The sequence below is a fragment of the Dermacentor variabilis genome, chromosome 5, assembly GCF_050947875.1.
Source record: "Dermacentor variabilis isolate Ectoservices chromosome 5, ASM5094787v1, whole genome shotgun sequence".
NCBI classification, from domain to species: Eukaryota; Metazoa; Arthropoda; class Arachnida; order Ixodida; family Ixodidae; genus Dermacentor; species Dermacentor variabilis.
Genome location: NC_134572.1, coordinates 119,469,105 through 119,482,980, shown reverse-complemented (window position 1 = coordinate 119,482,980; position 13,876 = coordinate 119,469,105). Strand labels below are relative to the sequence as shown.

The 13,876-nt window shown below is 46.3% G+C and overlaps 1 protein-coding gene across 1 annotated transcript; it reads left to right on the top strand.

Moving 5' to 3' along the window:
• Positions 1–3,327: 3,327 nt before the first annotated feature.
• On the top strand, positions 3,328–13,036 carry LOC142583632 (anoctamin-4-like). Its single transcript, XM_075694125.1, has 9 exons — positions 3,328–3,561; positions 6,062–6,160; positions 6,270–6,347; positions 7,986–8,140; positions 9,111–9,347; positions 9,502–9,580; positions 11,418–11,474; positions 12,392–12,456; positions 12,786–13,036. The coding sequence occupies exons 1-9, from the start codon at positions 3,328–3,330 to the stop codon at positions 12,973–12,975; spliced, it is 1,194 nt and encodes a 397-aa protein (XP_075550240.1). The 3' UTR covers positions 12,976–13,036.
• The last annotated feature ends 840 nt before the right edge of the window (positions 13,037–13,876 follow it).

Genomic DNA, 13,876 nt, shown 5'->3' with positions numbered 1-13,876 from the left:
CAGAAGCGATAACAAGCTCATGCATTATATACGTCTGGTGGCGGTCAGAGATGCGCTGAACTGAAAGTTCATAAAGCTCGCATTGAGAAAAAAAAATAAAGGACCAGTTATTGGGAGCGCACAACGTTGCATAAAAAGTTGAAACCCTGTAAAATGTTGTAACCGAATAATTGTAAGTATGCTGTATACACAGACGAGTCTAAACGTAGACGCCCCACTATTAATGCTTCGACATAAGGTCTCGATTGAACAGATCGCGTGATCTACGAGCAGACTTGCGCACTTCTATTTTCGAAAATAAGCTCACGGGGCTGCGTTTCTCTTTTCTACGCACCTGTTTTCAGAGCATGCGCGGACAGGAGACAATATTCGCCGAGGAGGCAAGCGTCATGGAAGGGACCGCTGCATCGGCTGGCGACGCGTTACCTGGGGTAAGAGCGCGTTTCAAAAAATCGGCAGTGTCTTAGCTCGGCTGTGCCAGGATATACGTAGCGAAAGCTGAGGCCTAGCATGGTTAGCCTTGGTTAATCTTGATTGCGAGTCCAGGTTAGTCTGGTTGTCTAGCTATGTTGCGGCGTTTAGCCAGTCATTCGGCGCGCTGTTGGTCTGTTTCCTGGGCGATTCGTTCCCTCTTCATCTCGTTTCGATGTCGATTCCAGGCCTCCTCCTGCTTATAAGAATTGTCGCCGTCCATACTGCCGCTTCAACTATGGTTGCGGCGCACGCGAGCTCTCCTTTTCAATCCTCAGACCTGTTATCAGGCATGCGACGCAGCTGGCGAAGCGAGCGGGGGCCAGTGCAACGACTCGGAACGCGGTGTGACGTCATATCAAACGGAAGCGGAAGAAAGGCGCGGCGCTGCGCAGCGGCGAAACACCTGTGGTTCGGTGCTACTAGTGGCGCATGCGCAGTAGTGACTAGGCAGCGAGAGAGAAATATCCGCGGCGATGTGCCCGTTGTGACGTCATGTGGCTCCTCGGAGCACCGCCATGGCGAAATCGCAAGTTCGCGGCCAGTAAAGCTTTCGCTTTAAGAACGTACGATGACTAGAACGCAAGCTGTCGCCTCACTGTCGTTGAAGGTTTCCACAACGCTAGCGTTGTCTCACTGGCCGAGCTCTCATAGACCTGATTTAACCAGCCTGTGGCTCGTCTGTAGCATTCACAAAAAGCATAGAGTTCACGTAGAATACAGCAACAGCAAAACATTATACCTCAATTTCCCTCTGTATTACAAAATAAAAGCATGATTCAGTTGTCCGCGCCGTAAAAGGCAATCGGAGTAGTTCCCAAGTGAAATCCCACGTCCTAGGAACTCGAAGAGACAAAACTGCTTCTTGCATAACAGCAGCGTACCCACAACACTGCCAAACAAACAGCAGTAAGAGAAAATATGTTGCAACAAGCGATAGAAGTCCACAAACGACACGACAGCATGACGCTCACACAATGAGGCTACGACGGAGACACGGCGCCTCTCCTGAACATGCTTTGCAACGGCACTGACAACTGCCGCAAATAAACATTTTGCCAAACTTTCCATTGAGACCCCACTCGGGTGTCATGCAGTGTACGTGACCGCTTATGATTACTCAAGCTGTCGCTAACTTTGTCAGTCATCTCTGATGGTTTCTACGCAAATTGTTTGTTGGCCTTTAGAGTACAAATGTAACACAATTTTACCCACCCATTTTGTGCTCAGCTTCTTCAACTCTGTGCATCCTCTGTTTCTCTGTCAAGATGACTAAGCAAAGTCTCATGGCCTTCTAGGCAGAAAAGGTCTGTAGCGTTAAGGGGCAAATCTCAGTGTACCTCAGATGAAATGAAAGAAGTGGACGAGAGAGTTTCTGAATGGTGCGCAATATTTAAAATTATTAACAACCTATAAACATTTTGCGCCATATATATATATATATATATATATATAATATATATATATATATATATATATATATATATATATATATATATATATCTGGACAAACAATGGCAATCGTCATAAATTTTGAGCGCATCTCTTTAACGCTGCGCGCTTGGTACTTCCTGTTGAGCAGCGAGCTGCACCCGCCTCAGCATGCCTTATAGCGTTCCTGACAAAAATGTACTAAGCGCAGAGAGTTCAATCGAAGAAGTACACTCATTATTGGTGAATATTACTATGACATATTGTAAAACTAAAACGTTATCCCAAGGTCCAGCCTTTGTCAGCATATGTATACGGGGTGTCCTACATGTCATGATGCAAGAATTTAAACATGAAAGGCGCGTCGGAAGCGAATTGAATCGAACGCATACTATTCGCAATAGCCCATAGTAACTCGGACAATATTCAGTTTTCCCCATAACTCACTACTTAAGTTTCATTACCCAACTTATTAATTATTGACTGAGGACCCCAAGTATAATACGCACATTTGTAGAGCACCTTCAGAAACTACCGATCGAGTTGTTTCCTTTGTTATGCGTCTCACGCAGGTCCTTTTTTTTCGGGCTGCAAAGAAAGCCCGCGAAATATGAAAAAAGCCACGTGACGGAGCGCTTTCGCAGTGGTATCGTGCTGCTCTCAAGCGTGTGTTCGATGAACAAGGTTGGCTGCCGTCGGATGACGGCGAAATTGTACGCTGCTGGCCGAGCGCTGCCGATGAGATAAAGAACACCCTGCCGCTTTCTCGTTGCCAGTCTCGATGCAGCCGACTTGGTTCACCGAACGCACGCTTGAAAGCAGCACAATACCACTGCGCAAACGCTCCGTCACGCCGTTTTTTTTTTTTTATATTTCGCGGGCCTTCTTTGTAACCCGGAAGAAAAGACTACATGAGACGTATCCTATACAAGAAACCACTCGATCGGCGGTTTCTGAAGGTTCTCTACAAATCTACGTATCAAACTTGGGGTCCTCAGCCAATAATTAAAAACTCGGGTAATTAATTTTAGTTAGTTAATCAGTGAGTTATGGGGAAAACAAAAAAAAAATGTCCGAGTTACTATAGGCCAGTGCAAATAGTATGCGTTCGGTTCAATTCGCTTCCGACGCGCCTTTCATATTTAAATTATTGGCTCAAGTTACGTGGCACACCCTGTATATTGTATGTGCGTCTTCTTCGTTCATTCTTTCTATCTACAAATCATTGTCGTAGATTTTGCCTCCTTCAGAGCCGCACGACACGGCGTAGGATAATGATTGTTATGTACGATGAAAAGGGTTAAGAACAAGAAAAAGTCAGATAGTGCAGTTCCTCCAATTTAGCTCCAAATTTCGCTCTCGTCCAGAGAAAAATTTCGCATTTGTACAAACATTCTCCCAAGGCGCGTGTGATGGCCGTATCTGATGCGGCGACTGCAGGACTTCGCCAAAACCAAGGAGGATGAAGAGGAAGGCGAAACTCCAAGACCCGCGCTGACGGAGGAGCAGCGCACGCTGTTCTTCCACGACGGCCGACGGCGCATCGGCATCGTGCTCGCCTACGAGCAGACCGACAACCCACTGCACGAGCGGTACCGGAGAATCTTCCACGAGAACATCGTCGCCGAGGGTCTGGAGATCGAGATCGAGAACGCAGAGGTCAGCTTGCGTCTCGCTAGACAACCGCGCAACTGTTGTGGGAGACAGCTGCCACGAGGCACGTTAGAGGACAACATCGCAGTAACAGTGGGATCAAGAAAGAGGCCGAAGTGCGCTGCAAGCCGGAGTTCTGGTCTACCCACACCTTTTATTTTGTTCGAATAATGTATATAAAGTTTAGTCACCTTATAATGGTGGCGGCTACTCCTTTTCACGTAATAAATAATAATAATAATAATAATAATAATAATAATAATAATAATAATAATAATAAATGTTTATTATATACTGCCCACAAACAGCTACGGAGCCTTGGTGCTGCTGCACTTAAAATGTAATCATAATAATGTTATTAATAATCTTAAGAAAGGTCTCATGCTTCGAAAATCGAGAGTGCGTAGCTATAGCTAAGCAGATTAAACGAGGTCCGCATATACTTAAGGTCCTTCGCTTTAGGCTGGTATATATTTCGAAATTCCGGAGGGGTAAATACGGTGTTAAGGCTAACGAGGAAAGCCGGGGGACAATCGGGGTATGTTTGTTTGGCGGCTCAAAATTCTGTTGTGGCAGCTTTCACAAAAGATTGACATAAGCACTAATATTGCTTTGGACGCGAACGTTTGACATAAACAAGCACAGTCGCAAATGTTGCAAACTTATCTATGCAAATCTTTGTAGTGTTAGCATGCGGGCATTAATAATACTTTAAAAGAAACACATAAACAAAAACAATAAGTGGAGACGTGTTTATCCATACTTTCTTTGTTATTTTCTCTTTTTTACCAAAGAAAAAAAATTGAAATAGCAGTACACGCGGGCAAGTTTCGCAATAGATGTGATGTTGTTCCTTATCTAACGAACCCTTTCTGTAGGGCATTATTATATACATTTTGAGCATTTCCGTGTCCATCCTAGACCTGTTAGGCCTGTAGGGCTTGTCTGTTGTTCTGTTTTACTGCTTCCCGCCATGAGCGCTTGCAACAATATTAGTGGAATACCAGCTATCCAAATCGCCCACCTTTCCATTCAACGTAACATAGTTTAGGAAAACGTCCTCTCACCATCACAGTTACCGTTCCAATGCCGAAAATCTTCAAGCGCTGTTTTAGCTTCCTAGCGCATTACTGCCGTTTACAAGTATGTGACATGTGGGAAATGTGATGCAATGCACCCTTGTCGTATACATGCAAACGCGGCTATTTAAAAAAAAATTATACAGATCCCACGCACTGTGGGAATCGGTGTAAGCAAAGCTTTTTGTGCTAGTTGCTTGGATCGACGATAATTAGCGGTGATTTTGACGGCGAAAGCTCAATTTCTTCATCGTTTATAGTTTTACACGAGAGTGGCGAGTTGACGTTAAACGTTACCTTGCGTGCACCGCTGCAGTTTGTCTGCGTAGTGGCGGGGTGTTTGCTCGAGACGTTGTCGTGCGCCGTATTTCATAACCTCTGAGGGGCTTGAGCATTGTCATTGCCTCACATGACACATCGAAACGTGGCAGAAGTATTAAACTTGAATTGGATTATGGGGCTGTACGTGCCAAAACCACGATAGGCCCACAGACGGAGTGTTCCGACTCTGCGTGCGGGTCGCGTTGGAGTTACGATAAATGCCAACCATGTGCGCCCCACTTCAAGCGAGTGGTGTGCGAGGGGCAAGGTGAATGGCCCAACTGCAGCTGAGCTAAGGCTTTCATCTGAACGAGTTTTAATATGCTCCATATAGCATGTACACTCGAGGAAGTGTCGCTAACGAAATACTAAACGTAACCGCTTGTTCAAGTATTGTGGTTTCAGAATGTGTGCACAAAAGTTAATTTTTCTTTTTATTTTATTTTTGCTTGGGCACGTAAATATAGTAATACGACTAACTGGTGGCCTAATCCGTTTATAGGTTCCAGGCTTATGGTTAGAAATTGCCCGGCCATAGGTTTGTGGAAGCGGGCACTCGGATACCAGCAGAGCAGCAAAATACATGAAATAGCGTTCATATTCTTTACCATTCCTGCGCTTAGGAGGATGCGCTTTCAAATTCCCAATCCCGGGCGGACATAGCGCGGCAAAGGAACGTGAAGAAAACAAGAAACGCTACAAAAGGCTGTCTTCCAGCAAACTATCACTTGCAAGCACATAAACACATAAGTATACTCTGTTTATATCATTGAAACACATACCAGCAACACTACCACAATATTTCAGAGAAAAAAAACATACGCAACCTGCAGGTATTTATGAAACAGCCAAGATTCATATCGCTATTTCGAGCTACTCCTTGGGACCGCGAAACTTCATAACGACAAAAAAAAAAAAAAAGCCCGACAGCCTACGACTGAGAACAGAAGCGACCAGTACTATTACATGCCAGGTTAGCCGAGAGGGGAACTTAAGCCATACTCTCGCACAAGTTACCGAAACAGTCCAATGCTTTTTATGCACGATGTTTTCGTTTCGCTCTTTCTCAAACGCACTGACACCGCGGCCGGCGCCCCCGGTTGCAGGACTCCTGGGACGGGTACACATACTTCGTCAAGGTGCACGCACCCTGGGCCGTGCTCACCAAGTATGCCGAGCAGCTGCACCTTCGAATGCCCGTGAAGGTTTGTCGACGCTCCAAAAATAATAGCCAACAGTGGCCCTCGCGCTCACTATAGTGAAGCTGCGAAGCGACTAATCCTCCTTATAATTTTCTCACAACCTCCAATGCAGAAAAAGGGTCCAGCCATGGCGTTCCCCAAGATTAAGATCAAGCCCGGCGAGAAGCCTGTCTTTCCAGACATGAAAGCCGTGAGTCTATGCCCGTTGTCGCGCTGCAGTGCTCGCATGAATTGGCCTGGGTGTTGCCGGATAAAAGCAGTGTATACGGATACAAATCCAAAGGCCTCGTCTCACATATGTATAAAATGAGCACTCGTTTTCTCGCGTAACTCTTCGTCATCTTTTTCCATGCCGTCTCAACCACAGCCACAACAGAAAAACGAAATATTTGTGGCCAAAAAACAACAAAGCTGTATGACAAAACTGCGCGTACCCTTTCAACATGTAGTTTCAATTTGCCGAACTTGCGGCTCTGCAGTCGCGGTGATGTCAAATGCCGGTTTCTTTTTCCAAACCTGCGATCAATGACGTGGCGTGGCGGAGAGCTACCCACATGGATGATCCCGTGCTTCGCTCGAAACCAGCCGCACTGGCATTTGCCCAGAACCATGCACAATTATTGAGTCACCGCACAAGTTATACGCATCTGCTAAGTCGCTAAATTTGTCAATTGAATTGTACTGTGATTTCGTTTGCGAGCACGCCATCACCTACCTATTCTCTCCGCTTTTGTGAGCCTGTCCTGGTGAGTCTATTTTTCTACCATTTGTCGACGCCATCATCCCCTTTTCCTTACCACTCCCTTTTCCAGCGCACCGCGATTAAGGTGCGGAACAAATGGTGAGACATTAGTTGGTGTGCACAATGAACCCCACAGCCACGACCCCATCGAAACTAACGAAAATCTCAAAAGCCACGATTTTGCGTACCGCGGGCGTCGAAAGCGATATCAGGTGCCAAAAGAAACGTCATTGCCACGACGTTTTGAACATCACCTATTACGGCAGCTTCTTTTTCTCTCTTCCAACAATAACTCCCTACTCCTCTGGCTCTCGTCTTCGCTCTCCCAGTGTACAGTAAAACCGACCTAATACTATTCTGCTTAAGCATGGAAAAAGGAAATAAGCTAGTAGAGAACATTACGGCTCGCCGCCAGCCTTGGCAAGCTAAGTCCCCCTGAAGCTATTCCACTGTTGTTTTTTGCTCCCAGTACTAACCCAGCATGTGACCTCTGTAACACAGCGTATGGGCAACCAGCGCTGATACTTCGCGTGTGAACAGCAGCGCCGTAAAACACAGCCTAGTGACTGGTGGAGACTGTTTTCGCTAACACAGGCTGCGATTTCGTGTCTTCAACTTCCCCGCTCACCTTGAGGCACACGTGTCCAGATTCTGGCCTCGCTAGGAACCGGCGCTCTCGAACGTATATATGAGGGCATGCGCTTCTCGAATGCGCATGGCGCCAGAGCTCGACCGGACGCGTAGAGCTAAAAGCAAACATCGATATTGGTGAGCGTCTGTTATCATCCAAAACTTGCTATTTTCCTGGCCTCCCTATGGAATATGGTGACAGCAAATTTCATCTGCACGCTCAAAACTTCCAGTACTCCCTCCTGGCCATCGCACGTTTCCTCATTGGGCGAGAACATTCGATTCCTTGCTCTAAGACATTCCGTGCGCTATGACGATACGATCCCGCTTTGGGCCAATACGTTTTGACTTCATTCGTGTTACGCAATGCTCCCTCCCGATTTTATTCCTTCCCGCATGTCGCTAACGGCCCTTTCCTTCCTTCTTAACATCGTCGCTTTCGAAACTCGACCGCAGTTCGAGAGCGACTCCGTGGAGATCGAGGTGGTGGGCAAAGCGCCGAGCAAGAAGAAGCTGTCCCGGCTCAAGTCTCCCTTTCCCTACGACAAGAAGCTCATCCCGGACGAGAACGAGTTCTACAACGCCGAATTCGTGCGGCAGCGAGAACGCATGTGCGTGGTCGAGGTTTTTCTTTTTTTCGATGCCATAAGTCACGAGCATAGCAGTATCTAAATTTTGAATATGTTTTTTCTCCTACTGATAGATTTTCTCCTATTTATTGTTTGATTGCTTCCGTCATACAATATCGTCAATGCCCTATGGGTGACCTGTAATACAATGAACGACGGATAAGAAATAAGAATCGTCGTTTTTTCCGCGTTCTTGGCAAACTGAAGATATAAATTACATGTAGAAGCGCACCTAGGAGTCGCTCACCTGCTCCTTCGGATCGGAGCTATACCTTTAGAAATGTAGGCTGGATGTCACTTTGTGCTCGTGCTTGTGTGTGTGTGTGTGTGTGTGTGTGTGTGTGTGTGTGTGTGTGTGTGTGTGTGTGTGTGTGTGTGTGTGTGTGTGTGTGTGTGTGTGTGTGTGTGTGTGTGTGTGTGTGTGTTGCGTGTGCGTGTGCGTGTGCGCGTGTGCGTGTGCGTGTGTGTATGTGTGTGTGTGTTTGTGTGTGTGTGTGTGTTTGTGCGTGCGTGTATGTGTGTGTGTGTGTGTGTGCGTGCGTGCGTGCGTGTGTGTGTGTGTGTGTGTGTGTGCGTGCGAGCGTGCGTGCGTGTGCGTGCGTGTGCGTGTGCGTGTTTGTGTGTGCGCGCGCCTGCATGTGTGTGTGTGTCCCTCTTCACTAATAACTTCATCCACCCATTCTGCAAGTCATTCCCAACTTTACTAAAACAAAGCGTTTCTGATACGACCTTCTGGCGAAGGGTTTGGCATGGTGTTTCTCAGTACTCGTCTTAGGAATTTTGTCTTCCTGTTCACGCAGCGAGACAGCGCAGCCAAATTCCTTAGCGCAAACAATGAGCTTTAGGAAGCACCTGATTATTCTGCATATCCTGGTAGCGTTGACCAGGGTCAACAAATGCACAGAAGTTAGTTTCCCTCATAACGTTTACTGTTCCTTTGCGCTCCTCGCAGGTACCTCATATCTAACCGGGACACCTTCTTCTCTCAAGCCATGCGAAGCCGGATAACATGGGAGGTGCTCACTCGGGCCAAATACGACGAGGCAGAGCACCAGAGAGGCGAGTCATCTAGGACCACTTTGTTTTTCGACGAATTCTTGGAAAGTGCTAAACCGCCCGCCATCCTAAATCTGATGCCGTCGCCGTTTTCCAACTGCAATGATCAACCTCAAGCCAATAGCGCTCACTAGTGAGCACGGGAAGAAAAAAAGTTGGCCGGATAGTTCTAGCTTGTGCAAGGCTTGCCAACTTGACGATACCGAGAGCGAGGACAAGAAAACGTTTGTTATCGGGGTCCAATGAAGGTGTGCGCTTGTAGTGCTAACTTGTCCGCGCGGGGGCAGTATACCTAACGATTACCTTCCAGGCATACACAACCTCTTGAGCGTCGAGGCCTACCTAGCAGCTTATCCACTGCACGACGTGAGTTGGCGAATTTCGCTGTTGTTGTTTTTTTATTCCGAGGACTTAGGCGCTAAAGCTACGATAGGATTGAGGTGCGCCGTGGCAAGAGGCTCCAGTATGTTTGTTTTTTTCACTCTCTGGAGCCATTTAACGTGCACCTAAAACACGATACAAGGGCGATTTTTTTTTCTTTGCCTTCCACCTTTCATAGAAATGCGGCCGCCGCAGTCGGGCTTTGGTCCCGCGCATTTGGGCTCAACAGCACAACGCCTTAAGACGGAGCTTTAGCTCGGGTGCTCCTATCTAAATACATGTAAAAGGAGAATTCGCTTTGCTCGGCAACCAATGCACCAAATTTGACGAAGTTTGTGGCATTTAAAAGAAAAACTTAAATTCTAGTCACTCTTGGTTTCGAATTTTCAATTTATGTCGTCAATTTTTTATTAAAGATTGACAAAAAATCTTAAAGTTTTAGAAAATGAAACTATGAAGTTTAAAACTCGGGTATCTCAGCAATGAAAAAAATATCACAATTCAGTGAGTTTCATCCGATAGCACATCTGAAGCGGACGAAATTTATACACACATGAACCTCAAAAAAAAATAGTCATATGGAAATATAGCTTTTGCAGAACACTTGTACACAATGTAATGAATTCATGTAAAATATGAATTGGCATATCGAATTTGTAGGCTTCGAATGATATAATGGATGACGTTTACAGAACCGCTATGTCTGTTCTTGATGCCGAGCTATTGGTTTCTAAACTGTGTGCATCTATTTATATTGAAATTTTGCATTTTCAACATTCTTCTAACAAAATTTAAGCCCTAGCTTAGTAGAAATTCCATTGCCAACAGTCACTAGAGTTTAAATTTCACTCTCAAATACATCAAGTTTGATTAAAGTCGGTCCAAGGTTTATCTCAGAAGAGCATTTCTGCGTTTTACAGGTATTTGAATAGGCCGCGTCGGTGTTGCGCCCGAGCTAACGCTTCCTCCTAAGCCACTACGCCGCCACCGCGGGTGTGAATTCACCATCCCCTATAGTCTTCCCGGATTCAGCGGCTTTGTCATGAACGATATAAAAATTTGTGTTATTAACCTAAATGGCGAGAGACAAGGGAATTTCACATGACATGCCCTAGTCCACTTGTTCCTCCCAATAGTAGCCCATGATTCAAATTAACAGTATGAAGCAGATTTGGACGGCTGATGTAGTGCGTGAAAAAGATCATAGGTGAACTGTTACAGCAACAGGATATGTGCCAAAGCAAGGGATACGGAATCCAGAGGTCGTATTATGCAACGATTCCTTTAATTTGCCACTCTTTTCGCCGGTCGCCCCTGGCTGGCAGGACGCCACGCCTGCGTTATCGCCGGTGCCGGCCACTCATAGCGATGGGTGATAAGAAAAGGAATAGAACCACTGGGAAACAAACCTTACATAATACGCTCCTATGACGGCTTATAATTACGTAGGGCGACATCGGACCACGTCGGTGCGTATTGTAGATCGTTGGGTGAGGCCTCGTTTGCAGCACACATGATGATGATAAGCATGATTAATTGTGACGATGGTTGGATTTTAGGTGGCAAGCTCGCCTAATTTACATATACAGCTGCACACACCTCCAATTTGTCACTTAGTTCAAGTTTTAAAGCGTTAGCTCTAGCGTTCCTCAGCTGGCAGCGTAGCCGTCCGCAGCACAATCTTGGCAGCGTGCCAGAAGCTGCTTCCATTGGTGGAAGCGCACGCGATGACGCATGCGCTACCACATTTATTTTTCTTCTTTTTTTTGCATTCACTATTTCCTTTTCTTCGTGTTACTGACCATCCGTTCGCCCTTCACAGGGGCCTTTTGGGAAAGGGCGTTACAACAAGGCCATGGAGACCTACTCGGAGCGCAGGGTACGTTTAGCCTTAATTGCAGCTTCCTAAATATATTCGTCGTTTTATAATGCCTGGTGCCCTTACGACGTGGGTGAAGTAGACGGACACGCAATTGTAGCTCCGAAATCGAAAAGGCGCTTTCATACTGGGATGCAAACTAGCCATTGTAGTCTGTGAACATGTACGTAGGTGGCTAACCTAGCAGTGAAGAAACAATTGCGGGGCGCATAATCTCGCCCTTATATATGTTGGGATGGAGCATGTGAATACGAGCGAGTGAGGGATTAAATGAGCTACTTAGCATGTTGGTGAATAAGCGAGTGAGCAAGTGAGTATACTAATGAGTAAATTTGTGATCAGCCAGTGAGCAAGTGACTCAGATAGTATGCGAATTATTAAAGCAGTGGTATGAAAACTTGGATCTTCTTTTCTTTTAGCCGTCTGCCAAATATGAAGGAATGTGTAACAGATTCACGCCTTAGAGAACAAATGACAGAACTAATGACAGCACGAAAAAGTGAACGACAGAAGTAATGTGGTATCTATTGAGCAAAAAAGCGACTTATTGAGTGAGTGACGGAGTTGGTAAGTGAACGTCCGATTGAATCCATCGGTGAGTGAGCGCCCGATTAAAAGGGGGGGGGGGGGAGGGTGGGGGGGAGGCAGGTAAGTTTCCTGGTGAGAGTCTGAATGAGGGAGCGAACAATTGTGAGTGGTAGTCGATGAAATTCTGTCTGTATGAAGCGTTAACCTTGCTTGGCCCCGTTGGGTTGCTTGCATATAGTCCCGTTGAGGAACGTCGCATCCGTTCCCTTTCACGTTTACAGATTGTAATCTCGCTATACGGAAGTCAGTTCACATACGTCACTGGTGTGCTCGCAGTCACATGAGAATGTAATGATGTTCACTTCACCCTTCCTCCACGCGGCGTGCAGGTCCTGTACGCGGAGTGGGGGAGAGCCCGCTGCTGGTACAAAGAGCAGCCTCTCTTTCTCATCAGGTGAGCCCTTGCCCAGGACTTACTTGCCCAGGACGGTTGAAGAAACACTTATAAACGTTCTAATGTCACTCACCCTTAAGGCAGCGAGTAGAGTTTACAAGTTTCAAAGTCGTTACAAGGCAATAGGAGCGACGGAACGCCACAACTGCTCATATAACTTCCTTACTAAAATGTTTGACCACCGTGTAATTTTTTGAATTGTTGATTTGATTTTCCTAAAACTAGAGCGCCTAGATTTTATCTGAGTGACCCTATAAAAGGGCGCCAGTTTTAGAATAAGTCTTTCCCAAAACTTACGCGAACCTGATAAGATAAATGTGTCCGAACAGGCGCTACTTCGGCGAGAAGGTTGGCCTGTACTTCGCCTGGGTCGGCTTCTACACCACAATGCTGATCTTGCCAGCCTTCGTGGGGATCTTCACGTCACTCTACGGACTCGCGTACATGCTCACCAATAAGCCCACGTGCGTACGAGTACCTGCTGCTAGGTGGATTCGACCAACTAGTACTGTTAATTGACTGCGATTCACACATCGGAATATGGACGGAGCTTCATTTTATGATTAATAAAAACAATACGTGCGTGCGATTACCTCAATGAGCTCGGTGTCTTTGTATTAAATACTAACATAAATTTAGAGTAAAGCCCTGAGTTCTACATATATTGCGCAAGAAAATATTGCTGCTCCTGCCACAATGAGAAGCAGGGACACGATACCTGGCGGAATTTTACACGTAGTAAATCTCGCATTGTTTACGTGTTGTATCGGTTAGAGTAAACATTCGCCACTGCGCGCGTGTAACCTGCTTTTGAGCAGGAAGTGGTGTTGCATGTTGACTCTCGTCCATATTTTCGTCTGTTGGAGAGGTATTAGTAGACGAGTGGCGAGGCACGGCCTTCTTGCTCCTCTTTACTATCCAACTTGTCGCATTTCGCGCTTGCTTTTAAGTTTTCTCATCTAGGTGCTAGTGCTCAGGTAAGCTGCCACGCCTGGTGTCAATCACTCACAGCTGCCAGCGGCTTGCCCGCGGGCTGAAGGCGCTCAAGTCTGAAGTGTTTCGTGCTGTAGCATACATATATATATATATATATATATATAAAGGAGTGTGCACCGATGGAGGCAAACTTTGGTCCCACGTTCTGGCAGTTGAGTGGTTTTACCTGTCACCTACTCCGGCGATGCTACAGCACGAAACACTTCAGACTTCAGCGCCTTCAGCCCCCGGGCAAGCCGCTGGCTGCTGTGAGTGATTGACGCCAGGCGCGGCAGCTTACCTGAGCACTAGCACCTAGATGAAAATACTTAAAAGCAAGCGCGAAATGCGACAAGTTGTATAGTAAAGAGGAGCAAGAAGGCGTGCCTCGCCCCTTCTCTACTAATGCCTCTCCAACAGACGAAAATATAGACGAGAGTCAACA